General features: G+C 37.4%; 1 protein-coding gene across 2 annotated transcripts in view; it reads right to left on the minus strand.

The window, feature by feature from the left end:
* Window positions 1–19: 19 nt before the first annotated feature.
* Window positions 20–26,207, minus strand: part of LOC115236029 — a 31,739-nt gene continuing 5,551 nt past the window's right edge. Inside the window, exons 1-9 of one of the 2 annotated variants that reach the window (XM_029808212.1) lie at window positions 7,976–8,679; window positions 7,105–7,424; window positions 5,136–5,490; window positions 4,708–5,051; window positions 3,483–3,858; window positions 3,132–3,393; window positions 2,856–3,041; window positions 2,612–2,749; window positions 20–2,186 (exon numbers count right to left, since the gene is read on the minus strand). In XM_029808212.1, coding sequence (XP_029664072.1) covers window positions 1,962–2,186; window positions 2,612–2,749; window positions 2,856–3,041; window positions 3,132–3,393; window positions 3,483–3,858; window positions 4,708–5,051; window positions 5,136–5,490; window positions 7,105–7,424; window positions 7,976–8,085 — 2,316 coding nt within the window. In that variant the 5' untranslated portion in view covers window positions 8,086–8,679 and the 3' untranslated portion in view covers window positions 20–1,961. Of the gene's footprint in view, window positions 2,187–2,611; window positions 2,750–2,855; window positions 3,042–3,131; window positions 3,394–3,482; window positions 3,859–4,707; window positions 5,052–5,135; window positions 5,491–7,104; window positions 7,425–7,975; window positions 8,680–26,207 lie in introns of those variants that run through there. The other variant, XM_029808213.1, reaches the window with a different exon arrangement.

A 26,207-nucleotide genomic window follows, 5' to 3' on the forward strand; every position in this document is an offset into this window, starting at 1 on the left:
ATATTCTAACAACAAGTTTGATCGATAAATAATGGAATTTATTCGTTTTATTATTATTTTTCAACAGATTGTTTGAAATTCGATCGAACGTATAATTTAAATAGATACATGTACATAAAAAATTATTGGCTTACATGTCCATCGATTATATACATAAGTATAAATAATGAAGGCACCAAGGGAATCAACAATTAATAATTACATGAGCGAATTTATACAAAAATTTCGAAAAATTATAGATATAATTGACAATGATAGGAAAATGTAACGGGAACGAATAACGAAATCGTGATTATACAACTCGTGTGTAACAACGCGCGATGCGATTATTTACTTAAAGTATGAGTGTTATTTGGTTGATGACTTGCTGTTAAAACCGCTGACCATTGATCGCTGACCATCGATAACGCTACAGTCATATAACTATGCAAATAGAGATTGACGTGATGTGACGAGAGAGATGCTCTTATCGCAGAGGAATGTCAAATTCGGCGGATCATGGACATCAAGTGACATGTTTGTCGATCACAGTCGGATTACCGCGGCGATCTGCGTGTGCCGCACCGCAATAATATAGATATTATTGACGCATCTGCCATATACATCCAGTGTATCTCTCTCTCCCACAAACGTTTCGAATTTATGTGCAATATTCGATGATTTATCAAACACGAACATTTTATAAATGTCAGCCTTCTGGCGTGTTGGAGTCTCGCGCGCGAAACTTGGAGAAACAACATTGCGCAGAAAATTGCTGAGAAGAGAGCGAGATTAATTTTTACGTCCACGTTTCGTGCGAGAGACACGAGGAGATATAATTGCATATAATTATAATTAGAATGATAATAATAATAAAATAATATTAATCGCATTGTGAGACAATGATAATAATAATAAGAATAATAGGAATCTTTTTACTCCTGCTCTTACTTGTTGACGACATTTCATTCAACGAGAAAACTTCATTGATATCTGATAGAAAAAATTATTAGGCGAACGCTCGGCATAGAGTCGATCTTGTGCAAATGTGAATATTCTATTTACATACATAAGCTACGTAATAAACTGCCTAGGTTAAGGAAAATTGCAAATTATCGTAATTAAGTTTAGCCAAGAAAACAGTGTTGCGTCAGAATCATTATATATATATATTATATAAATACTTTTAATACCTCTTTATTCTCCATCCACCGCCCCTCCTTAACCTAGACAGTCTCTAGACTTCCAAAAAACGACTGACTCCCATTGGTGAGAATGCTTATAGAACTGTATGTATATGTTCCTTTTTTAATTGCCAGTTCTTAAACACCCACACACAATTTACTATCTTTTTATAAATATAAGTTAATAATGTTCGCCCCCCCCCCCACCCCCCGCTGCGATACGTAATGTAGAAAAACAATTCTATAAGTAAAGTGTTATAGTAAATATCTCACGTTTCGCGTTTATAAAATATCTTTATGGACAAAAGGCGACGCACCGTCATCGTATCGCGTTATTGCGTTAAAATGCTCGGGATAATACGTGACACGTCAAAGCTCGATGAAAAATGAGAGATCTTTATGGAACGTAAATTCCTGCTCTTCATGTTATTTTGCATGTATTTATATCCTCTCTCTCTCTCACGAATAATATTAAATTTCTGCAACTTCAACACATATATTACACAATATCTGCTTAATACTTTCTCGTTTCTCGTATGCATATAATTCGCGCGCGCGCGAAAGATGATATCTTGGATATGAATAATTATAACAAGCAGGTTTGATTTTTGCTAAAGCTGATTGCTGATTGATGTTGCCATCTCATACAAAATCGTTCTCTCCCTCCCTTCTTCCCTCTCTCTATCTTTCTGCATTTGAGAGCTGACAGTCTATACATATTAATATTCCCTAGGAGGCGCAATGCCGAGTGATCGTATCGCTCGTTCAAGCTCCGACTCAATGTGCAACGATTCATCGTTACGTTTCAGGAGCGAAGATCTCGACGGAATTATCGATCTTCTGTGCATTAGAGCGCATTGCTCGTCTTCGCTCCTCGATCATTTGTCGTCGCGCCTGCTCTCTCGCCTCGCGCGCCTTTTTATTTGCTTCGCTATTCGCGGTCGGCTTCGCTTTGTGGACCGATATGACCCGTCGTTTACCGTTCTGTTGCGAGGCTGACGCTGCTTTCTTGTCCAGCACGACCTGTACAAAATATTAACGATATAACCGCGAATAATCGTGATCGCGGAACATCAAAGTGTTATAAAAACTGTTTAATTTTTATTTGAAAAGATAAAACAAAAAAAGATTTAAGAAGCATTACATTTAAAATATACCGTGTATATTCATATTCCTCTATTTTTTTCCATGTATCTTTTTATAATAGATATCTTTATTAATTCTTTTTTTTTAGTTAGAAAAACTTAAATTTGACATTGTACATCCTATTTTCAAATTTTCAAACAACATGGACAGAATTTTCCGTTTTATCAGATTTAGTACCGGTAATAATTTGAATTTATTTCTTAGCGAGATTGTTTCAAACTCTGTCAGTTTTCCTCGTCGATATTGGATTCGCGCGATATGGAAGCCAATTCAGTATTAACTCTAATAATATTTAAACGTACCTCTTGCCACTGTGACGTCCTCAGTTTTTCTATCTGGTCAAAAAGTTCGTTTACTTGAACAACCTGTAACATTACCATATCCCAAAAGCCAGCTAAGTCTTCATTCGTCGTTGGAAATTCTTCACCCGGTACCTGATTCTAAAATATCAGAATATGAACTGTTAGCTGAACTTAATCTCTCTCTCTCTCTCTCTCTCTCTCTCTCTAATTGCACAAGTAAAAAAACAATTAAAATAATACTTACAATATTCTTTTGACATAATCCTGCGAATTGCTGCATTTTCTGCGAAGCTAACAATTTGGCTTTTCCCGCAGCAGATCGTAGCTTACCAGCTGCTTCTTCTGGCAGTGCGACGGTGTCACCGCTGGCTAATTCGGCCTCTGCAGATGCGGCCAACGAGAGTAACCTATCTGTCTCTTGTTTTAATAACTAAAAACGAATATCTCTATGAATTTATATTACCGATTATATTTATAATCACGCCTGCGTCGCGTATAACATATGCATTTTTTCAACTACCTTCATAAAGTAATGACCATCTTTTTCTTCGATTACTTTTTCCGCTTCTTGAGTCTGTTTCGCTATATTCGTCGAACTGGTGCTAGGTTCTAACACAGGTAGCACTACTTTCGGCGCCGCTGGCTGTTGATCGGATATGCTTTTATTGCTAATATTGCGCTTCGGTGCGTCATCTTCTATGGTAATCGGAATTCTCGTTATGCTATTCTGTGAATTCGTAGTTGTGGGAATCTTTTGCTCGGTTTTTCTTGTCGGTGTTATCCTAAAAATGTAAAAGTATTTCGTCACTAAAGCAAGGAAATAAAATAAAACAATTACTATTTTATTTGTGAATAAAATGTAAATGCTTACCTTTGTAGAGGTTTTATGACTTGTTCCGTTCCGTCCGTAGGTTTTCTACTACCAACTACGGGAAGCTGTGCCCGAAATTCCGGGCGCAGGTGTCGCAAAACAGGCAGATTTTTCAAAGACTCTTCCATATTCGCGTTGTCTGCCGACATGTTATTATTATTACTGGATTTATTGAAATTACTGTCACTGGTGTTTAGCTTAGTGGTACTGCGTTTGTAGAAGAAACCCTGTGCCAGAGCACCCGGGCCATAAAGCCGCTCCACTCGCTGCTGAATAAAAGATTTTTCGCTGCTCGACGAAGTATTTATCACTTGACTTTCAACTTCCACCGTCGAACCGTTCAGAATACTAGCATCACTAAATGATGTATCTGACACTACATAAAAAACAAAGATTGAATTAACTAAAGAAATTTAGAAGACTTTATGATATGAAATATAAGTAAAACTATAAAATAGGAGGAACTTAATTGATAAAAATTAATATCAAAATATTATATCACACTAAATATTTTAATCCTTTTTGGACCCTTTTTAATTACACAATAATTGAAATAAGAAAAAATGAGTTTTACGATGTAAGCAAGAAATAACAATAAAACACATGGATAACAATAAAACAATGGAGTTAACACAATATAATACATAATATCATACATAAGTTATTTAATTGTAAATTGTAAAATAGTAATACAATATAAAAATATATTAATTAGAGATTCTGGCAATTAAAAATCTCAAAGTTTCACTAGACTAATTGTAAGATTTAGCAGTCGTAAAGCTTACCAAAGGTAATCCAAACATATAAAAGAATTCACAAACAAAAATTAAGATAATACAGAAAAACTAACCAACAACATATAGATACCAACAGTGTGTTTTCCGCCACAAAAAGCGGCAATTGTCAAACGTCAATAGTAATGTCAAAACAAATATAAGTCGATACTATGACCTAAGGAGTCGACAATATAGCGATAGCGACCGATATTTAAATATCGATAAAATTATCTAATAGAAAGAAAAATATACGTATCATTCTGTATTGGTCTATCTAACAATGTAAAAAATTAATTTTTATATATAATAATCGCAAAAAAGTTATTTTAATTTAAAATTCTCTCTCTCTCTCTCTCTCTCAAGAAAAAATAAAAAATTATACAAAAAATTATTTAAAAATATAATAAAATTAGCAATTAAAATTGTTTGTTGAAAAGAGTTTCCCTTACGATTAGCGACGCCCTGCTTCGGAGAGGAGAAACCCGTACTGTAGGACTTGTTCTGTTGACCGCAGGACATCATCTGCGGCAAGCCGGGACTCCGTTTAGTCGCAGAAGTGCTCATTCTGATAGGACTGAGATCGGGAAACGTCGTGTGTAACGATACTCCCTTATCGACTTCTGAATAACCCTGACATATGCTGATCGAGCTTCTGCTCTCCATGTACGTCTCGACCTTGCACTCTTCCTTCATACCATTCGTAAATCCGTTTTGCCTGTCCATCGCTAGCGGCGATATCGACTGACTCTTAGGCGGATGTTGGAGCGTCGGAACGCTGAGATTCTCGTTGGATCTTTTAACATTTTTTAGATACTTGTTTAACCGATATGTGTGTGTTTTACGAAGAAATAAAAAAAGTGAATTGCAAGCATCTCACCTGAAACCTGCAGGACTCGTGTCCCTCGTGATTAGCCTCGTGCCAGGACTGCTGTCTCTCGAGCGGAATCCTTCCCTCAGTTTGCTGTCGTACCTGGTGATTCCCGAGTAGCCGCTTATGCTGCACGCCAGTCCAAGATAACTTGGTTTCTTCGCTGCCGTCACCTGCTCCGGTTCCGGGCTGCCGCGTACATTGCTCACATTCAGCTTCTTTTCATCGGGGGTGAGATGCGACTTCTGCAACGTTTCGTTGCTGCCGTTCGCCAAATTCTCAGGTGACGACACCGGTTCGCCGTTGCACGCTGACAGATTCAAACTGTGCAGCGTCTTTTCCGACACGGAGTCTACGGTGTTCTCTGAAAGAGGAAATTCCAATGTAGCAAAAGCGTTCTTCTTCTTCAGCTCCAATTTACGATCTTATAATCCGTAGAAACTAAAATTACGAAAGACACTAGCGCAAATATCACATTGCATGATTGAATAAGATTTGATAATTTTGAAAAATTAGCTTCTGCATTATTAATACGATATGTGACAAACTAGAGTTGTATAAATCGATAATTGTGCACGTAAATATTTAAATCGCGCGTTCAAATACACGTTTAGGTCATATGTTAAATCGTATGTAAATTCACTAATAACTCGATTCATCGTGTTCTTATTAACTGATCAATGTTCGCGAGCCAATTCAACCGACGAGACATTTACCTTTGAAAAGCACTGCACCCACGCGATTACACATATGCCAACTCACGTTAAACGAATCTTATTCACATCGTTGTCGCGCAATGCGACCTTATTTTCTACGAATGGAGTTGTTCCAAGCTCGTTACGTCGAAACAACTTGGAAAAATTCAACTTGGTCACACAGTTCTAATCTACAATCGACTGAAGCACGCCTCGCAGAAGCGAGATGTACCGACGACAGTTCTTCACGCTCGTCTAAATTGTAGCAACGGTCTTGGAACACTGAGCAGAGAGACCCTCGCGGGCATCTCGTCAACGCCTTCTTGGCAACGATGAGGAAAAGAAGCATTGCACTTGGTGCGCTTGCCGGTCTAAATCCGATCGGCATTTCGAACGAGCAAAAAGCGCCCGCGACCTGCGAGAAGGTAACGGTGGGAGAGATCGGCGACCCCGAAGGACAACCTTGAAGTCTCGAAAATTTGCATGAATCTTGAATACTTGAGAATTAGCGTAATAATACGAAAGATGTATACAAAGTCTGAGCTAGTCACGCACAATCCTCTTTTTTATTTAAATAAATTTTACTAATCTGTAATGCATAAATTAGAATTTATAGTTAATTTTCGATATATTTGTTTTACGCGAGAAGTCGAAGTAAAATATATATGTGAGATAATTTTCACTGATTAGATAATTGCGCTGTTGGATATTTATCGGGCAGCTTTCAGCATCAATTAAAAGTGCTGTATTTTAGAATAATTGAAAGAACTTGTTCAAGAGATAAACTTTAAGAGATACGTTCTTTTCAGGCGCACATTCCATCTTTTTCTCCAGAATGATTACCTCGCTTGAGCGACGCGTCTAATCATTCTCCGCCCGACCGAGTTCTCACCGAGAATTCCCTGCGAGAAACGATCCTTCCAGCAAGAGACATTTTCTGTCATTGCAATAAAAAGTTTTCTTTCCTAAGTTCTAGATATTATTATTTAAAAATTCATCCAATTCGTGTTAATTATTAAATTTCCAAATTGTGATTCTCTTTTTGCGAAACTTTATTATATTTATAGATTACCGGATTATATCTATAAATAATGTTGCAATTTTTAAACGTATATGTATTTCAGATTTCTCTCATTGTTAGAGAATTTAGGATTTTGCTATAATAACTTAATTGAATAAAAATAATTTAGTCACAGAATCTTTCTCGACAATGTAACGATCTCTTATCAATAACGCGTCTCGCAATCGCGGGAGCGGTGTCTCTCAATGCGTAGATAGCCAACCTGATCGGTCGGACGCGGAGCGGTCGACGTCCAGGCTGCAGCTCCCGATGCTCTCCTGGCTGGTCATGTTGGGGTGATGTCTGGCGCCGATCGTCGCCGACAGTCTCTGGTCCGGGTCCAAGCGATGGTAGTTGAGAGGTTGCACGGCCAGAGAGAGCGGCCTAATGCGTCGATGCGAGCGGATGCCGCCGGCTCCGGGTACCGACGACGTCACCGTTGCGACACAGGAGTCGTCAACGTCCTCCAGACCCGCCACCTCGCCACCCCCGCGCGTCTGCCCGCTCGCTCGACGTTCCTCGTCCACGCGATCCTCGTGCACACTGCACAGGTCCGGTTCACATCCCGTATACTGTCACGCGTGTATCGGAGTTTGTTCTCGAGCTCGATATCGGTTTACGACATTTATATGTATATATATATATAATACATACGTGGTGTGCGATTCTAAATATACCGGTATTGCCGCAATATTTCTGATTAAAAATTGATGATGCTCTCTTTATAAAAAGCGAAAGAAAAGTTAATATATAACAAAATGTTATTTTTAGATTAGATCAATTTTTATAGAATTTTAAAACATTTAATATTTCGAAGGCTGAGATCGAGTTGAATTTCGTTTCAGAGAATATTATTTTAGCTTTCAAATAGAAATATTGTTTCTTTTTTCATTTTTCACCTTTATTTTTACCAAGTGCTATTATTTAACACCTTAATATCGTATAATAATATTTTAAAAAAAGACAATTTGTGATCCTAATGAATGAATCTGATAAAAAATATTGATTATTTGACTTTGAATAAGTTTGGAAATTTAGTAAAATTTAAAGAATCACAGAAAAGTGATCTCGAATGTAATGAGACTTTAAGTTACCTCCAAAAGGTCCAACGAAACGTTTCACGCGTTGGCCATCGTATTTCTCCGCATTTCCTTTTTAAATGTGACATTGCCTCGAAGCACGAGAAAGCGGCACGAATTAGCATTTACCGGTAATCGTTGCGACTGCTTTTTGCACGCGACATTCGTACGGCAACTGATAAATGAATCTCTGATATTGCTTTCTTTCATCGTGTATCACCGAGAGAGCTCGAGAACATCCGTGGGGACGGGAGCTGGCGCCACTCGAATAAGTCCGATAGATTACCGGTTTCTCGATGGACCAGCGTATATTTTGCATGTATAATATTACACAGCTGGATCTTGCCGAGGGACTCGACAATATAACATTGATGCAGGAGAATCTCGCAGACACAACAAAAATAGATTTTACAACAGTTGCCGCTCGGTTGAGCGAGCGAGAAGTCAATTTCGACGAGATTCCCTTGAAATTCTTTCGGCGCATTTTTGCGATGTAATATTAATGAGCCATATATTTTGTCTCTTACCAATGTAATGAGAGTAATTAGCGATATATCGACATAGCGCGCGCGTAACTGTCTGATAAAAGCTCAACGCTTTAACGTCCCAGCAATGGAGAAAACCAATTGGAAAGTTGCACAGCGCGATAAAAACCAGATTTGTGAGCTTAATGAAGGCAAACATCGTATCTTATGTGCAGGCAATCTCATTAATTTCACCGTGACTTTCGTATTTTCCTACATAATCAAGACAATGAATAAATAAGCAGTTTAATACATACGTGGTGTGCGATTCTAAATATACCGGTATTGCCGCAATATTTCTGATTAAAAATTGATGATGCTCTCTTTATAAAAAGCGAAAGAAAAGTTAATATATAACAAAATGTTATTTTTAGATTAGATCAATTTTTATAGAATTTTAAAACATTTAATATTTCGAAGGCTGAGATCGAGTTGAATTTCGTTTCAGAGAATATTATTTTAGCTTTCAAATAGAAATATTGTTTCTTTTTTCATTTTTCACCTTTATTTTTACCAAGTGCTATTATTTAACACCTTAATATCGTATAATAATATTTTAAAAAAAGACAATTTGTGATCCTAATGAATGAATCTGATAAAAAATATTGATTATTTGACTTTGAATAAGTTTGGAAATTTAGTAAAATTTAAAGAATCACAGAAAAGTGATCTCGAATGTAATGAGACTTTAAGTTACCTCCAAAAGGTCCAACAAAACGTTTCACGCGTTGGCCATCGTATTTCTCCGCATTTCCTTTTTAAATGTGACATTGCCTCGAAGCACGAGAAAGCGGCACGAATTAGCATTTACCGGTAATCGTTGCGACTGCTTTTTGCACGCGACATTCGTACGGCAACTGATAAATGAATCTCTGATATTGCTTTCTTTCATCGTGTATCACCGAGAGAGCTCGAGAACATCCGTGGGGACGGGAGCTGGCGCCACTCGAATAAGTCCGATAGATTACCGGTTTCTCGATGGACCAGCGTATATTTTGCATGTATAATATTACACAGCTGGATCTTGCCGAGGGACTCGACAATATAACATTGATGCAGGAGAATCTCGCAGACACAACAAAAATAGATTTTACAACAGTTGCCGCTCGGTTGAGCGAGCGAGAAGTCAATTTCGACGAGATTCCCTTGAAATTCTTTCGGCGCATTTTTGCGATGTAATATTAATGAGCCATATATTTTGTCTCTTACCAATGTAATGAGAGTAATTAGCGATATATCGACATAGCGCGCGCGTAACTGTCTGATAAAAGCTCAACGCTTTAACGTCCCAGCAATGGAGAAAACCAATTGGAAAGTTGCACAGCGCGATAAAAACCAGATTTGTGAGCTTAATGAAGGCAAACATCGTATCTTATGTGCAGGCAATCTCATTAATTTCACCGTGACTTTCGTATTTTCCTACATAATCAAGACAATGAATAAATAAGCAGTTTTTATTGTCGCGATTCACGCAACACGCATCAATGCCATATTTTCTTTTTTGCTTTATATTATGCATGAAACCTTCGCATATCATTAACTTTTTTTTATCTCAGTATAGCTATTATCGTATTTGTCAAGGTAAATATTTACAAAAAAAAAGACAAAGTAACATTATATAGGGTATCTCGTAATATGATACCAATTTCAGAAAAACAATCATTAAAAACAAAAATATTCATATAAACATATGTTCGATTTGATTTTGCTTTCAAATTTGCGGAAAATTTTATTCTAGCAATCTATATTTAGTTACTTTCACAAGACGTGCTCAAAATGATCATCTTGTATCGAAATGCAAGCCTGCCAACGTTTTTACTTGAGCTTTTACTTGTGGAATCATATGAAATCCATTATCTAAAGAACATTTATTAATAATATTGAAATATTCTATCATTGAACAAAGTTTCCAGCAAGTCCAAAGAACATTTGGAAAATTCGAAAGAATCAAAAGATGAGTATTAAAATGCTTACAGACGTACATTATTCAGATGCAAGATAGTCATTTTGAGCACTTTTTACGAAAAGATAAGCAGATACAGATTACTCAAATACTAAATTCAATAACCGTTATTTTTAATCAAAATAAAGGAACATTTAAAGAGCTGTGTAACAGATTTGGATCTCGGAGACGTTATTGCAGAGTGGCACCAGCTTCCAATAATTGATTTGTCGGTAATAACTCGCTCACGAGAAACTCGTGCAAATAGTTCCGGCTCGCGAATGAAATTGTCGGCAAATTGGCGCCGGTGTTAATTGCACGTGCTAATCGTGCGAATGGCATCGGTCATTCGTCGCGAGTCGAGCGGGGATATTAACTACAATTCCGTTCATTTTAGCTGCACACTTTTTTGTTTTTTAAAGTAAGATATATAGGTAGCAATATACATATATATATATCAATATTGTAAAGGAAAATAATTCAAGATTGCAAAAGTGTGGCTAAAAAGAATAAGCCTTACGTACAATCGTACAAATCAGCGCAAGCGGGTGCATATCGAATGAGTGCCATCAGACTATAATACATGCAGTTAAAGTCGCTCTCACATCGGCGACTAAACTCGCGCGACAGCTCTTCAACATGTTGCACAGGAAAAACGTATCGTCCATTGACGATTGTCGCACGTTTACTCGCTCATGTAATCGCGACGGCAGTGTAAGTGTAATGTACACGTAGGAACAGAAGGAATCTTTTCGAAAAAGTCACACAGTATAAAACGGCTCGTTTTTCAAATCGTTACATGCTTCGATTAGTTTTAAGTATTTATTTTTAGAATTATAATATACGAGATGCTCCAAAACAAGAATTAAATACGAAGAAATATTTTTATAGACATTCTATTAATATTATAATAAACGATATTATAATAAACGTATAAATTATAATAAACGAGTCTTACGAAATTACAAATACCGTATTGTGATAGATTTTTTGCATTATGATATGCATCGATGCAGCTCTAAAAAAATGCACCAGACTCCAGATTGCATTCTTGTGTACGTATAATATACACGGTGCTCGTAACGCGGGTTGAAGAAACGAGTCGCGCGAATAGATAGATAGATAGGTAGGTAGATTGTCCGGTGTTGTATAATATTGTTTACGATGCGGAAATCGGCGCTGACATAATTGCGAGTTAACGGTTTAAAGTGCATCGCGGATGTACAGGCGTGCGGCCAAGCAAAAATAAAGAGTGTAAGGTGAACGAATCATGCTCGATCGTCGATGACGATGATGATGGCGATGATGATGATGATGAGCGTGTGTATGCGTGTGTGGACGCACGTACGCGAGCGAGAATTAATCGACGGCCCGTTGGAGAAAATGTCGAAGTGTTATTATATACGTGCGTATATAACGATGTTTCTCCGTAAGGTGATGCTGACCGCGCAAGTATTCGAACAAATCACCATTGATGTGTCGAATCTATTAATTTCGCTTGTCTCGAATCTTGGATGCATCTCCGTACATCAGATAGGAATGACGTTTGAATGCATACCGTGGATGCATCATCGTACTATGCCGTTAATGAATCTCGACGAGACCTATTCACATTCTAATCGCTTACCGTAAATATTTAAAACGCAACAAACACATTATGCCTCCCAGTATCTGTTGCACCCTAAATATTTATATATGTATATATAATGGGACGTTAATTTATTATTAATGGATTAATCGCCAACGATATAAATTAAATATTAATCATGTATTAATTATCCATTCTCCGTGAGAATAAATATTGTAAATCCTGTGTTACTATTCATAATTAAAAAAAAAAAAAACATGCAAGTGTAATTCACACAATATCGAGCAACCCTGAGGATTCGCTCTTAAAATTCCGAGGAGATTTTTCAATCCTAAACGTCTTTTTCTCTCTGCCTACCTTCGCCGCCAATGTTTCCAGAGGAGAAACTTGGAGACATTCTTTCTCGTTACCGGATTCACTGTATAGGTACCGCTCTCAATTTTTAGAGGCATCCTTAGCCGCGAACGCGTCACTTCGGATTGCGCTCGATGCACATCGATGGCGTGCGAGCCAATATATCGATCGCAAGATGATCTGCGAATGTCAAAGGAGATGATATCGCACGCGTATTACTCTCCTGCTTGTATTTCGAAACGGCGATAAGCGTCGTTAAAAATGCGATTCCAAGCGTTATTGTGCGTTCTGTATGCGTGCTATATTATTCATATATATCCTCCTCTCTCTAAATTAATAAGAATTGGGGAATTTTTATTTCTTATTAAAATATTATTAATATTTTATAGTTATGTGTTTATAAATACATCACAGTTCATCTTATTGTCAATTAATCGCACATAAGTAAAGAGGATATATCCGTAACGCAGTTTCACCGATCGCTACCGATTTATTTATTCTGGTTCACGCGGCGATTGTGATTTTTCTCTTTTTCGCGTTGCTCTTTGTCACCGTGGTACTCGCGAGCACGTTTCTAGGATGACTAGTTGCCGAAGACTGGCATCCTCCCAATCTCATCTCTCTGTACCGTGATTCTCTCTCTCTCTCTCTCTTTCTCTTTCACCCAGTCTCTTTCAATCTCCCGTCTTTCCAACTGGTCTCTTTATCTTTCCTCGAGTCGGAAGTATTTTTGGAACACTCAAAAAACCACGATGGCACACGGTGCCGCTTTCTCCCGTCTCCCTGCATGTTGTCTTTTCTTCTTCTTCTTCTGCTTCTGTCTTACTCCCTTTGCGCGGGCATTAACGCGTGAACGAACGTGGAAGGGCGCATGAATCTAAAGAGGATCGCGAGCGGAAAGTCGGCGTGTCTACACGTGCCCGGCACGCGCGTGCGCCACCGAAAGAAGCGTGTTGCAAAGACGATCAACACATAACTCCCGAGCAATCTTTACAAACTGTCATTCACTCGCTTGCGACGAAACTTGATAAATTTCTAAGATATAAAAAAATTTAACGCATTTCTATTACAAATTATAAGTATAAATCACTCTCCGAATCTTATGTAATCATTCGATATTAAGCCGGAAATTATCGAAAATAAGAGTTGTTTCTTTTCTTCTCTTCTATCTTTGCTAAAATTATGCGATAAAAATAAAAATAAAAATGAATAGCACAAGATTAATTTTCTTAAGCAATTTTCTAGAAATAATCGAATAACGCTTCCCCGGAAGAAGAAAAGTTTGCCTTCGATTTCACGTGCGGGCGAGCAGATAAGTATCGTGTGTAAATCGTTGCTGAGAGCTAATAACCCCTTTTGGTTTCTGTCATCTGGTCTTTTATGAACCGTTAATCCGTAAGCGCTTTTATGACCTACGTAATAGTTTCTCTTTCTTCACAGGGTTGCTTTCTCTGATGTCGGCTTTCAAACGGCCTCAATCCGCGGCTGTCGCAAAGTACGCATTACTATATATAATAAGCTATTACGCTTTGTGTATTTCAGTAATTTGACATAATTCACCTGCCTTTGAAATAAAAAAAAAAATCCCGGGAGATATGGCAAAGATTTTCTGCGAAAAGCTTTCAGGAAACGCGTGTGAATTAAATCCGTAATAAAAATTGAAATTTATAGCGAATCTAAACTTTTAAACTCAAACAAAGGCTCTCATCTAAGTTACAATCAATAAATATTCTCCAGTCTCGATGTAGGGGAGAGATGTAGGGGAAAAAAAGCCAAAATTTATTATCAATCCTTACAGAAATTTAATCAACATAGTAAAAGTTGTTCTTATAAACTATTAAAACCAGTTTATGTCGCACAACGAGGAGATTAAATAAATTTAAGATAAACCAGAAGCAAACCAGAGAGAGGGTATGTTTCCTTCCTCCCCGGAAGATTTCCGGTATTCCCGAATGTTGGACATAATCCGTGCAAACGTTTCCCCGTCATTATTCTATTTCAGTGCTCCCGAAGAGATTTACGGGCTCGGTAATTGAAACCGACAACATTCAGAACGTTCTCGACGAGGAAGGGTTCGGTGGTTCGTGTCGGGGTTCCCGGTTCGTTTACACCGATAACATCGAGAGCACCTCGGGATGTCAGCGGCTTTAGTGCTAACAATCCAGAGTAGTCAAAGTTTCGTTCGTGGGAACATCATAATATTCATGAATCTTCCGTGTACTCATTGTCGATATCACAGAGAAATGCTTGATAACAAAGCTTGCACGGAGAAGAGAAAGAGAGAGAGCGCGCATTCAATTCTGCCTCCACTTCCCCAAGATTTATGCTACGCGGAGCATCAGCCCGAAATTTCAGGTTTCAGCCAATTACAAAGTTCTGCGCTATCGAACGAAGATTCCTCGACCTGTGCGCATCGGCTGATTTCTTTACCTCTGCTATACTGGCATCACGACACCCGCCAAATGATCTTCGATCACGAAAAGCACGGATTAACGGATGAAAAGAAAAAATTTTGCAACCGTGAAGAGTCGCGAGCGATGATTTATGGTTGATTAGAATTCAGTCACGAATCAGAATTCATGAAAATCTCAGATTTCGCACCGATTAATTTCTAATCATTTATCGTCATTAAATCGCATATTTTGTAAGCCTAGTAAAATGCCTTATATAATAGATATAATGAAATTATAATGTTTCATGAAAATATATTTGTATAAAGTATATCGTTACCGCGGGATTTATCATAATTCCGCGAAATATTGTAAAATTCGCAAAAAAGTACATCAAGGACACAAATAAAATTTAGTCAAATGCATGACTAGCGTGAAACAGAAGCTGCCGTCTGGGAATGCAGAAAGCACAGCTATGAATTCAAATGCAATGTGGTGTTAGCGCTCCGCTGAAAGAGTTGTCACGTGCAAATCCGATGAAAAATTACAAGCATGGAAAGAATATCTCTGACATGTCCTAAGTATACTTAAATATACACTTAAATATATCTAAAATTGAGAATTATATATGTTTTATTTATAAATCTGCAGCAAAAAAATGTTTTACGAGAAAGAAATTTTTCTTTCCTATAAATCGTTCTAGTGTTATCAAAGAAAAGATTTTTAAAAATTTTCGCTTAAAAACCTGACTGATGTTGTATCTTCAAAAAGTTGCTAACAAGTTTGCGATAAAAGTACAATATACCTGATGTTTTATCTCGGGACAACGAGTCACCAGCTTAAGTTCGATATGCTATCTGCGATTCTAAAATTCAATAAAACCAATGACAGTGTGACCACGTGAGATACGACTGTGCCATTTACACGACTGAACAAACAGGCATAAATCCCGAGGGAACAAGGACGAGCACCATACATAGACTTCTCCTAGATGTTAAATAATATAAAGGAACATGTGTTATCGCGCCTATCACGTTTTCCGGAAAACTACAAAAGTATCTTGCATACCGATCTGTCCGTTTCTCGAATGCACCTGTCCCTACACACTTGAAGTCACGAACCGTGCCCTTTGTTTCGCATATTTATATTCATCGGAAAGACACCATTAATACTATTGACGCGAGTGATTTTCTATATGGATAAGAATTAGCAGAAGATTAGATCATTAACAATCAAAGCGTCATCGACAAGCGATGTAAATGTCATTCGCACAGACGTAACGCTAATTAATCGATGACTTCTACATGCGCCGCAATTAAAAACAGCATGCAGCACTTTTGCATTTGTCACGCATGACCTGGATGTAAAATGCCTATAATTTCTCGTCTCGTCACGAAGTCCATTGACATGAAATTTCACACACTTTGAAGAGGAAAATATTTACCTCCGAATGTGGGTTGGGCTCGCTTCACAGGAAGTGGAGTAAAATAAAAATTAATATTATTCGCTTAATTCATGATAATCACGAGCTGGGTAAAATTGGATTCCGAGAAAATACACGGTAATTTAAAATACTGTTGCTATCGTAAAAGATTTTTAAAACTTCAAAGTTAAAACTCGTAAATTCTGCATAGTAGGTGAATTTATGCATATTTATGTTATAATATATCTGTGTGATGAAACGCGTATATGGGAATCTTATCTGGATGTCACGGTTGAGAACTTGCGAGGTATATTAAGTTACGAAATGAACGGTAAATCGTGGGGAGACTAGCCTAAAATAGAGAGCCACTGTCGCAGCTACAAGACGGTTCAAATACCGGTATTAGAATCTTTTCCGGTTTGCCCATTCAATATGCAACGGAGAAAATATACGCGTCCACAAATGAGTTATTGTGCGCAAAGTTTATCCACGTGAGAGATGATAAGATCTTAAAATCTCGGCTATATACATATATGTTAATTGTAAAATTTCGAAAATCGCGTTTCTCTTTACTCTGTCTATGCACTTCTATTTCGTGTACAATGTTGTACTCCTCCGCGAAACCTCTGCAGCTTTCCCGCTAAAGAGGAATACCTCCTCGCTTTCTGAAAATTGTCGGGAGAACGTCGCCGGTATTCAGAGGTAAGTGACATCGGGTGAACTCTCCCGTCTATATATAAACGAAAATAAACCAAAGTGACATTTGAACTATACTCTCACTGTCGCCCCTCTTCTTGTATGACAAACCAAAAGAGAGACGCAGGAGAGGAAAGACGAGGGGGAACGGGCGTCGCGACGATCGTCTGAGAAAAATTGTGCCAGCTAAATCAAGAGGCGCTTGTCCTCCCTTGGTAGACTTTCCCATCTTCATCTCGAATTATTCCTTTTTACAATTAACTGCTAATTTTCGCCGTGCTCGTACATCGCTGTGTATTTTAAAGATCTAACAATAAGAGTCAGAGAAGGATTGCACGCGCACCTTCCTGATACTGAAAAAAAAACGTCCACTGATTCACTGATATGACAGAAATTATAATTCTGAAGTTGTAATGTCAATGCAACGCTGCATCCTTAATATAAATATCGCGGAAGTAACTACGCAGGCAGTTTTTCCAGCTAAAGCGCTTTTGTACGAGAATAATGTATGATACATTGAATGTAGAAAAGAAAAACGACAGTCTTTAATCATAAATTCATTAAATCAATTAATTTGAAATTCTACTTTCTATCGAAATATTACAAATATTCAATTATAACAACTGATAGAAAAATGTGTTCTCAGTTGCAATTGGAAAAATTATTTTTTATATTCAAATTACATAAATTATTCAAATTCATATGAAAGATATTAAAACAACTATATCAATGATTTTTATATAACATTTTTATAAGACAGTTTTATAAGACAATTTTTATAAGATAGTTTTAGATAATTTTATAAGATTTTTCATCAATTTATAATTATATCCTTGAAGAATTTTGATCCGCTATGCAAACTGTAATTTTTAAATGTTTTGATATCTTCAAAAAAATTCTTCAAAAATCTTGCAAAAATATTTTCCGAAAGCATTTAATTATTTTACTCACTCATAAAAACATCCTTGCAATATTATATCGACACTGTCGCAGGAAGTAAGAGGTATGCACGTCGCATTGAAAGACTATATATTAGAGTAGTGAAAGAAAGAGCTTCGATCGAAATCTATATTGAAGACCGCAATCGCTTGGAGGAACCTCGCCTCGTCTGAGAAGCTATTACGGTCGAAATTTGACGTACGATGACGCGTCATAAGTCACGCCTATACGATATCGTGTATCTCGCTTCAACACACTACACAATCTCCCACATGGTTTTAATTAAAGGGGGACTGTTCTTGCAGATACGCTAATGACTAGTTAGACATGTAAACGGTTCCGTTCTGCAATCATCGAAAGAATGCGTATCCTGACTTATATACGAGACTATTTCATGTTTTATGTATATGATATTTTAATATTACACGATTCTCAGCTCTGAGAGAATCAGGATTTTTTTAACGAGTCCTCAGCCGTGCTTGATAAATTGAGCGTGGGTTGGTACTAATGAGACAATAAAGAATAATTTCGACTTCTGTATTTTAAACGAAAGCCATCGCGTTGATTGTGCCAATTATTTAAGCAAAGGTCATCGTGTCTTTCCGATTCTGACGTCCGATCTGCACGTCCAAACGGTGTCAAGGTTATACTTTTTTTAGGAGCCAGCGAATTTAATTTTCGAAGAATGTCTTTAATTATCAGATAAAAATAACGTATGGATGGAGAATTTAAAAAAAAATCAAGCGCGTTTCACTTTTATTCATATGACGTATGAATAAAAATGAGCCCCGATTGAACGTGCAAAGCATGACGCTGACGGAAAACATTTTAACGTCGTTGACTCACAATGAGCCTCAGTAATTATTCGCGATGTCGAAAGCTTGGCGAAGAGCGGAGCGGCGGGTGTTTGTCGTGCAAACGTCTCGCCGAGAATGGGACGAATAATCGCGGCGAAACGCCCGCACTTTATTCGATGCATTTATGGAAAACGACCGAGGAACGACCACGGATAAAAGGCGGCGTGAATTCATCGGGCTATTTCTTTAATCGTGACTCCTGCGAGAACTATATCTCGTAGCAGCAGCAACAGCGCACGATGACGCGCGCAACGAAATGTCACGATCACGTGCGTAACGCAAATCAATAAATGCAATGTTATGCTCTATATCTTCGATCAAAGTAGCGCGTGAAGTTTTATGTATGACAAATGTATGATGTAGGAATAGATGAGTGCGTAAGATTTTGCGTGCAACTGTGTCGATCTATAAATGCTGTGCCAGATTGATTGTGCAGTCGTATAAATATATTAGTGTTATTATATCGAAACGTGGAAACCATCAATGACTCAATGAATGTGAGTCGTGTAGAATAACACATGTTATAACATAGAATTATTAAACGTAATTCCCTCTCCGTGTATTACATGCTTATAAATTTCTATATAATATATTTCAAATATCCTCTAATACTACAAGAAACAAATAAATTGATATATTTAACATCACTGACAATGGAACGATGTGTATCCATAATAAATTAGCATGTGCGTGACGTTTCGACGTACGCAAGCACGCAGTTTGCGTCCGATATTTCTCTGTAATTTACATTCGCGATCTTCGCTTCGAGACGAACGATCGTGACGGAAAGGAATAGATGGACGTTTGTTTCCGTTTCGAGTGGTAAACATTCAAGAGGGAAGGAAAAGTATGGGAGTGTCCCAATGCGAGGATAAAACGCTTGGTCTATCTTTCCGTTGAGAGCGGGGAGGGGAACCGGATTTCCGAAAAAGGGAAAGCGCGGGATGCAGATTGCCTGTGCGCGTCTCGCAGCACGCACGCACGCACGCACGCACGCCTACGCGAATGCGATAAATTATGCGAGAGGAGGCGGTTCACGATATAGGGTAGGGGCTACCATAAAAGAACCTGTTACGTTCCAGATATTAGCCCGACGAGCGCGTACAAAATCGGATGCATTACAAGTGGCAAGAGAGGGGAGAAGAGGAAGCGGGAGACAAGCCATCCTTGCTCCCACCCTGACATGTCGCGACGTAGACGCGATCGCGATGTGAATGCTGGTAGAAAATAAACGCAAACAGGGTCACCGGGGTAATCCTCGATGCGGTTAATGGCACCGCCACAGTTACACAATAAATAAGTACAGGTTTTATGAACTGTTGTGGCTACTTTTAAGAGCGCGTTATATCCCGTATTAGAGCGCTTAGTTACACATAATAAAGACACCATAAATATGACACATATTCTCCAAGAATTTTTCTTCTCAGAGTACGTTATACCTGTTAGTACATTTTTTTTAAATATCTATAAAAATTAATCTTTTCCAGTTATTTCATTATTTTTTTCATTATTTTTTCTGCTCTATAAATATAATATTTTTAAAAAAATCTCTCTGTGCGCGCGAAATTTTGTTCGACGTTCTTATTTCTCTCATTTCTCGGGAGACGAGTAAAAGCCGAGTATCGTGCGGTTCTTTATTCCTGTTTATCGATCGGCAGAAGAGAAAACCGGTATGTGTACTGTACGGTGTTTCGTGTAAAACGGGCAACACGCGCAACAAAGAATGGCTCCGTACGGTAATTTCGCACCGGCCGACGCGTACCTATTGTAATTACGGACCTGGTAAAAACGGCATTCCGCGCATGGAACGCGAATAAGGCGCCGCAAACTGTAACGATCGCGCATCACGGGACACAATGCAGACAACAATACCCGACGACGAAGGCGTGACACGGTCAATTTTAGCGCACACGTCGAGGGTTAAAAATAAAACCAGCACTCACGAACGATGCCTCGAATGCGCTTGAATTGTTCTTTAATGAGGCTGTGCGAATTATCCGCATTGTTTTGGCATCCTAATTCGTAGCAAGATCGCGTTAGTACTCGTAACTTCGTAACATGATTCGATCAGTACTGGTGACTAACCGTGAGTCACGTCAAATACTCAACTTCACGCAGGTGAATGTGAGTCGTGTAGAATAACACATGTTATAACATAGAATTATTAAACGTAATTCCCTCTCCGTGTATTACATGCTTATAAATTTCTATATAATATATTTCAAATATCCTCTAATACTACAAGAAACAAATAAATTGATATATTTGACATCACTGACAATGGAACGATGTGTATCCATAATAAATTAGCATGTGCGTGACGTTTCGACGTACGCAAGCACGCAGTTTGCGTCCGATATTTCTCTGTAATTTACATTCGCGATCTTCGCTTCGAGACGAACGATCGTGACGGAAAGGAATAGATGGACGTTTGTTTCCGTTTCGAGTGGTAAACATTCAAGAGGGAAGGAAAAGTATGGGAGTGTCCCAATGCGAGGATAAAACGCTTGGTCTATCTTTCCGTTGAGAGCGGGGAGGGGAACCGGATTTCCGAAAAAGGGAAAGCGCGGGATGCAGATTGCCTGTGCGCGTCTCGCAGCACGCACGCACGCACGCACGCACGCACGCCTACGCGAATGCGATAAATTATGCGAGAGGAGGCGGTTCACGATATAGGGTAGGGGCTACCATAAAAGAACCTGTTACGTTCCAGATATTAGCCCGACGAGCGCGTACAAAATCGGATGCATTACAAGTGGCAAGAGAGGGGAGAAGAGGAAGCGGGAGACAAGCCATCCTTGCTCCCACCCTGACATGTCGCGACGTAGACGCGATCGCGATGTGAATGCTGGTAGAAAATAAACGCAAACAGGGTCACCGGGGTAATCCTCGATGCGGTTAATGGCACCGCCACAGTTACACAATAAATAAGTACAGGTTTTATGAACTGTTGTGGCTACTTTTAAGAGCGCGTTATATCCCGTATTAGAGCGCTTAGTTACACATAATAAAGACACCATAAATATGACACATATTCTCCAAGAATTTTTCTTCTCAGAGTACGTTATACCTGTTAGTACATTTTTTTTAAATATCTATAAAAATTAATCTTTTCCAGTTATTTCATTATTTTTTTCATTATTTTTTCTGCTCTATAAATATAATATTTTTAAAAAAATCTCTCTGTGCGCGCGAAATTTTGTTCGACGTTCTTATTTCTCTCATTTCTCTGGAGACGAGTAAAAGCTGAGTATCGTGCGGTTCTTTATTCCTGTTTATCGATCGGCAGAAGAGAAAACCGGTATGTGTACTGTACGGTGTTTCGTGTAAAACGGGCAACACGCGCAACAAAGAATGGCTCCGTACGGTAATTTCGCACCGGCCGACGCGTACCTATTGTAATTACGGACCTGGTAAAAACGGCATTCCGCGCATGGAACGCGAATAAGGCGCCGCAAACTGTAACGATCGCGCATCACGGGACACAATGCAGACAACAATACCCGACGACGAAGGCGTGACACGGTCAATTTTAGCGCACACGTCGAGGGTTAAAAATAAAACCAGCACTCACGAACGATGCCTCGAATGCGCTTGAATTGTTCTTTAATGAGGCTGTGCGAATTATCCGCATTGTTTTGGCATCCTAATTCGTAGCAAGATCGCGTTAGTACTCGTAACTTCGTAACATGATTCGATCAGTACTGGTGACTAACCGTGAGTCACGTCAAATACTCAGAATCACGAACTGATATATTTCTTTAACCACGTCGTGATAATACTAATCCATCTCGAAACTGCAATCCCGAATTATATTTACATTCGATAGTAATAAAAAATGATCATTAATCCAAACACAGATCATAAAAGTCTGACTATGATCGACGATTTGGTTCGTAAATGTCATTGCATTAGGTTTTTGTAGATTGGATAAAGTGCGATTTAAAAACGACAGATTCGCGTGACTAAGGAAGTGCACCGACGAAAAATCAAATTTCAATTACATCTGTCACAACTGATCCGAAACGGCCGTCAAACGATGCGCGATACGAAACCGCGATATTGTGCAAGTTGTGTGGTTTCCTGCTTCGCTTTAATCTTCTTACACGATATAGCACGGTATATTACAGCGGCTGAGAAATTATGCGGCAATCACCTCGTTGCAGTTGCAGCGTAGCAAATGTGTCATATGTGTCATACCGAGTGCACTGCATTTTATCGTGGTTATGCTCGCGATGCATCATATAAAAGTCACTATTGCTGTGCAATTTATATAGATTCGTATCAAAACTGTCCCTATAAATTTCGATATTATAAAAATGCCAATATCATAAAACTAAAATTGTGTAACATTTAAAAAAAGTAAATTTTAAATAAAAATCGTATAAATTACATAAAAAAGATGATAATAAATTAAATTATATATTAAATTGTGCAAGAAGAAATACATAAATAAATAAACGAATGATTCTCATATATAAAGTTCTCGATACACGTACATACGCGCCCTGTATCTGTCGTTCGCGATGATCATCGATCACTTTATTCTCTCCTAATCACCGCCAATTAATATCGTTTGAAGAACATCGTTACCTCGATGTACCATATCGGGGGGGCAAAATCGAGGGTAACTTTTTTAACGAAACAATGAGAATCGCGCGCGTGTGAGATTCGACTATTCAAAATCTCTTGACGACGCGCATACACTGCACTCACAGAAGCACGTCGCACTCTACTGATGGACGGACGATGCCATAAACGAATCGAACGGCTGCGACGAGCCGTTACGTTGCAATCGCGCTCCTTGAAAAAGAGAAAAGGAAATGCACCCGACACATTTTTCATACGTTGCGTATCGCGGCGGTTATATCGATGACCATCTATATATAATACGCATTGACGTATCTGACTAATGTAAAATACAATTGAAAAGTATGAAAAGTGATCACATGTCATCAATAGAAAAATCAATTAAACAACGTAACAGGTATATCGATGAAACCGATAAAAAATATCGCAACTGCACTCTGTGTGAATTTTCTATCACGTTTATTTCCCAATTATATTTTAGTAATATGCCAATAAAATATTGTATTTTTAATTCAACAAATTTTGCATTTATTTAATATTTTATTTAATATTATATCGCGCGCGTATAATTCATAAAGAAAGAATATTTAGGGAATAAAAAGAAATTATTGTACAATTTTTCTGATATATTATAGTTTCACAGTGACAATAATTTTTATATTTGTCAAAAAAATTGCAATTTACTATTACAATTAAATTTTTTTGCAAAGTTTACTGAAAGGTGTTTATGACGCGTTACGGCGCATAACATGTGCGAGCCTCAGATTCTCGCGGACACTACCGTTAGCACTTTATTAAAAGTCGTACATCATTGATCAAACTCTCTCGCGCCTGTCTATCTGTAATCTCACGATCTGCCAGACGGCATGAGCGAGGTATATAATGTATCAGATAAAATCAAACAATATTATTCAATTAGTTCAATTCTTTCCATATCTCGGTAAAAATTTAAACGATGCATTGTCACACACGTTTATATTAATGTTGACGTTATGGTATTGTTCGTTTTCTTTACAAACAAAATAATTTTTAATTTCTAAAAGTGACATTTCCACTAATCGAGTCGAAAACTAGTTCACGGTGATATCCGAATGGGGACTACGAACCGCTAAGCGGAAAGAACGAATACATGGGTTATGCGTGTCTCGACATATTGTTCTTTTTTCACGCACAAGAGACGCGTAACGATTCGCGCGTATACTCGAGTACACGCGTGCACGACTACATTAATCGACATACATCAAACAACAACAACGTGCTTTAATGGCACGACTGACAGCTTAGTGACTGAAGTGGCGCAATCATTAAACTCGGCACTCCGACATCGCCGGAGATATTTTGTCGGTAGAGAAGCAGACAAGAAAGGATAATGACCCATCTCATCGCGGTAAGTGCATCGATTAGAGCGCACACGATCCTATCCTATCAAGAGTATATTTTCTCTCTTTTTTTTTTTTTTTTTTTTTTTTTTTTTTTTTTTTTTTTTTTTTTTTTTTTTTTTTTTTTTTTTTTTTTTTTTTTTTTTTTTTTTTTTTTTTTTTTTTTTTTTTTTTTTTTTTTTTTTTTTTTTTTTTTTTTTTTTTTTTTTTTTTTTTTTTTTTTTTTTTTTTTTTTTTTTTTTTTTTTTTTTTTTTTTTTTTTTTTTTTTTTTTTTTTTTTTTTTTTTTTTTTTTTTTTTTTTAATTCAACAAATTTCGCATTTATTTAATATTTTATTTAATATTATATCGCGCGCGTATAATTCATAAAGAAAGAATATTTAGGGAATAAAAAGAAATTATTGTACAATTTTTCTGATATATTATAGTTTCACAGTGACAATAATTTTTATATTTGTCAAAAAAATTGCAATTTACTATTACAATTAAATTTTTTTGCAAAGTTTACTGAAAGGTGTTTATGACGCGTTACGGCGCATAACATGTGCGAGCCTCAGATTCTCGCGGACACTACCGTTAGCACTTTATTAAAAGTCGTACATCATTGATCAAACTCTCTCGCGCCTGTCTATCTGTAATCTCACGATCTGCCAGACGGCATGAGCGAGGTATATAATGTATCAGATAAAATCAAACAATATTATTCAATTAGTTCAATTCTTTCCATATCTCGGTAAAAATTTAAACGATGCATTGTCACACACGTTTATATTAATGTTGACGTTATGGTATTGTTCGTTTTCTTTACAAACAAAATAATTTTTAATTTCTAAAAGTGACATTTCCACTAATCGAGTCGAAAACTAGTTCACGGTGATATCCGAATGGGGACTACGAACCGCTAAGCGGAAAGAACGAATACATGGGTTATGCGTGTCTCGACATATTGTTCTTTTTTCACGCACAAGAGACGCGTAACGATTCGCGCGTATACTCGAGTACACGCGTGCACGACTACATTAATCGACATACATCAAACAACAACAACGTGCTTTAATGGCACGACTGACAGCTTAGTGACTGAAGTGGCGCAATCATTAAACTCGGCACTCCGACATCGCCGGAGATATTTTGTCGGTAGAGAAGCAGACAAGAAAGGATAATGACCCATCTCATCGCGGTAAGTGCATCGATTAGAGCGCACACGATCCTATCCTATCAAGAGTATATTTTCTCTCTTTTTTTTTTTTTTTTTTTTTTTTTTTTTTTTTTTTTTTTTTTTTTTTTTTTTTTTTTTTTTTTTTTTTTTTTTTTTTTTTTTTTTTTTTTTTTTTTTTTTTTTTTTTTTTTTTTTTTTTTTTTTTTTTTTTTTTTTTTTTTTTTTTTTTTTTTTTTTTTTTTTTTTTTTTTTTTTTTTTTTTTTTTTTTTTTTTTTTTTTTTTTTTTTTTTTTTTTTGAGCGATGCATCGATCACTTTAATGCTTTTGATACCTTATGTCTCTGAGAGTGATTTTAAAGCACGCACGGAAATAAAATCTTTACTGACATTTCTATGAAATATTTAA

The sequence above is a fragment of the Formica exsecta genome, unplaced genomic scaffold (genome assembly GCF_003651465.1).
Source record: "Formica exsecta isolate Colony F162 unplaced genomic scaffold, ASM365146v1 scaffold238, whole genome shotgun sequence".
NCBI classification, from domain to species: domain Eukaryota; kingdom Metazoa; phylum Arthropoda; class Insecta; order Hymenoptera; family Formicidae; genus Formica; species Formica exsecta.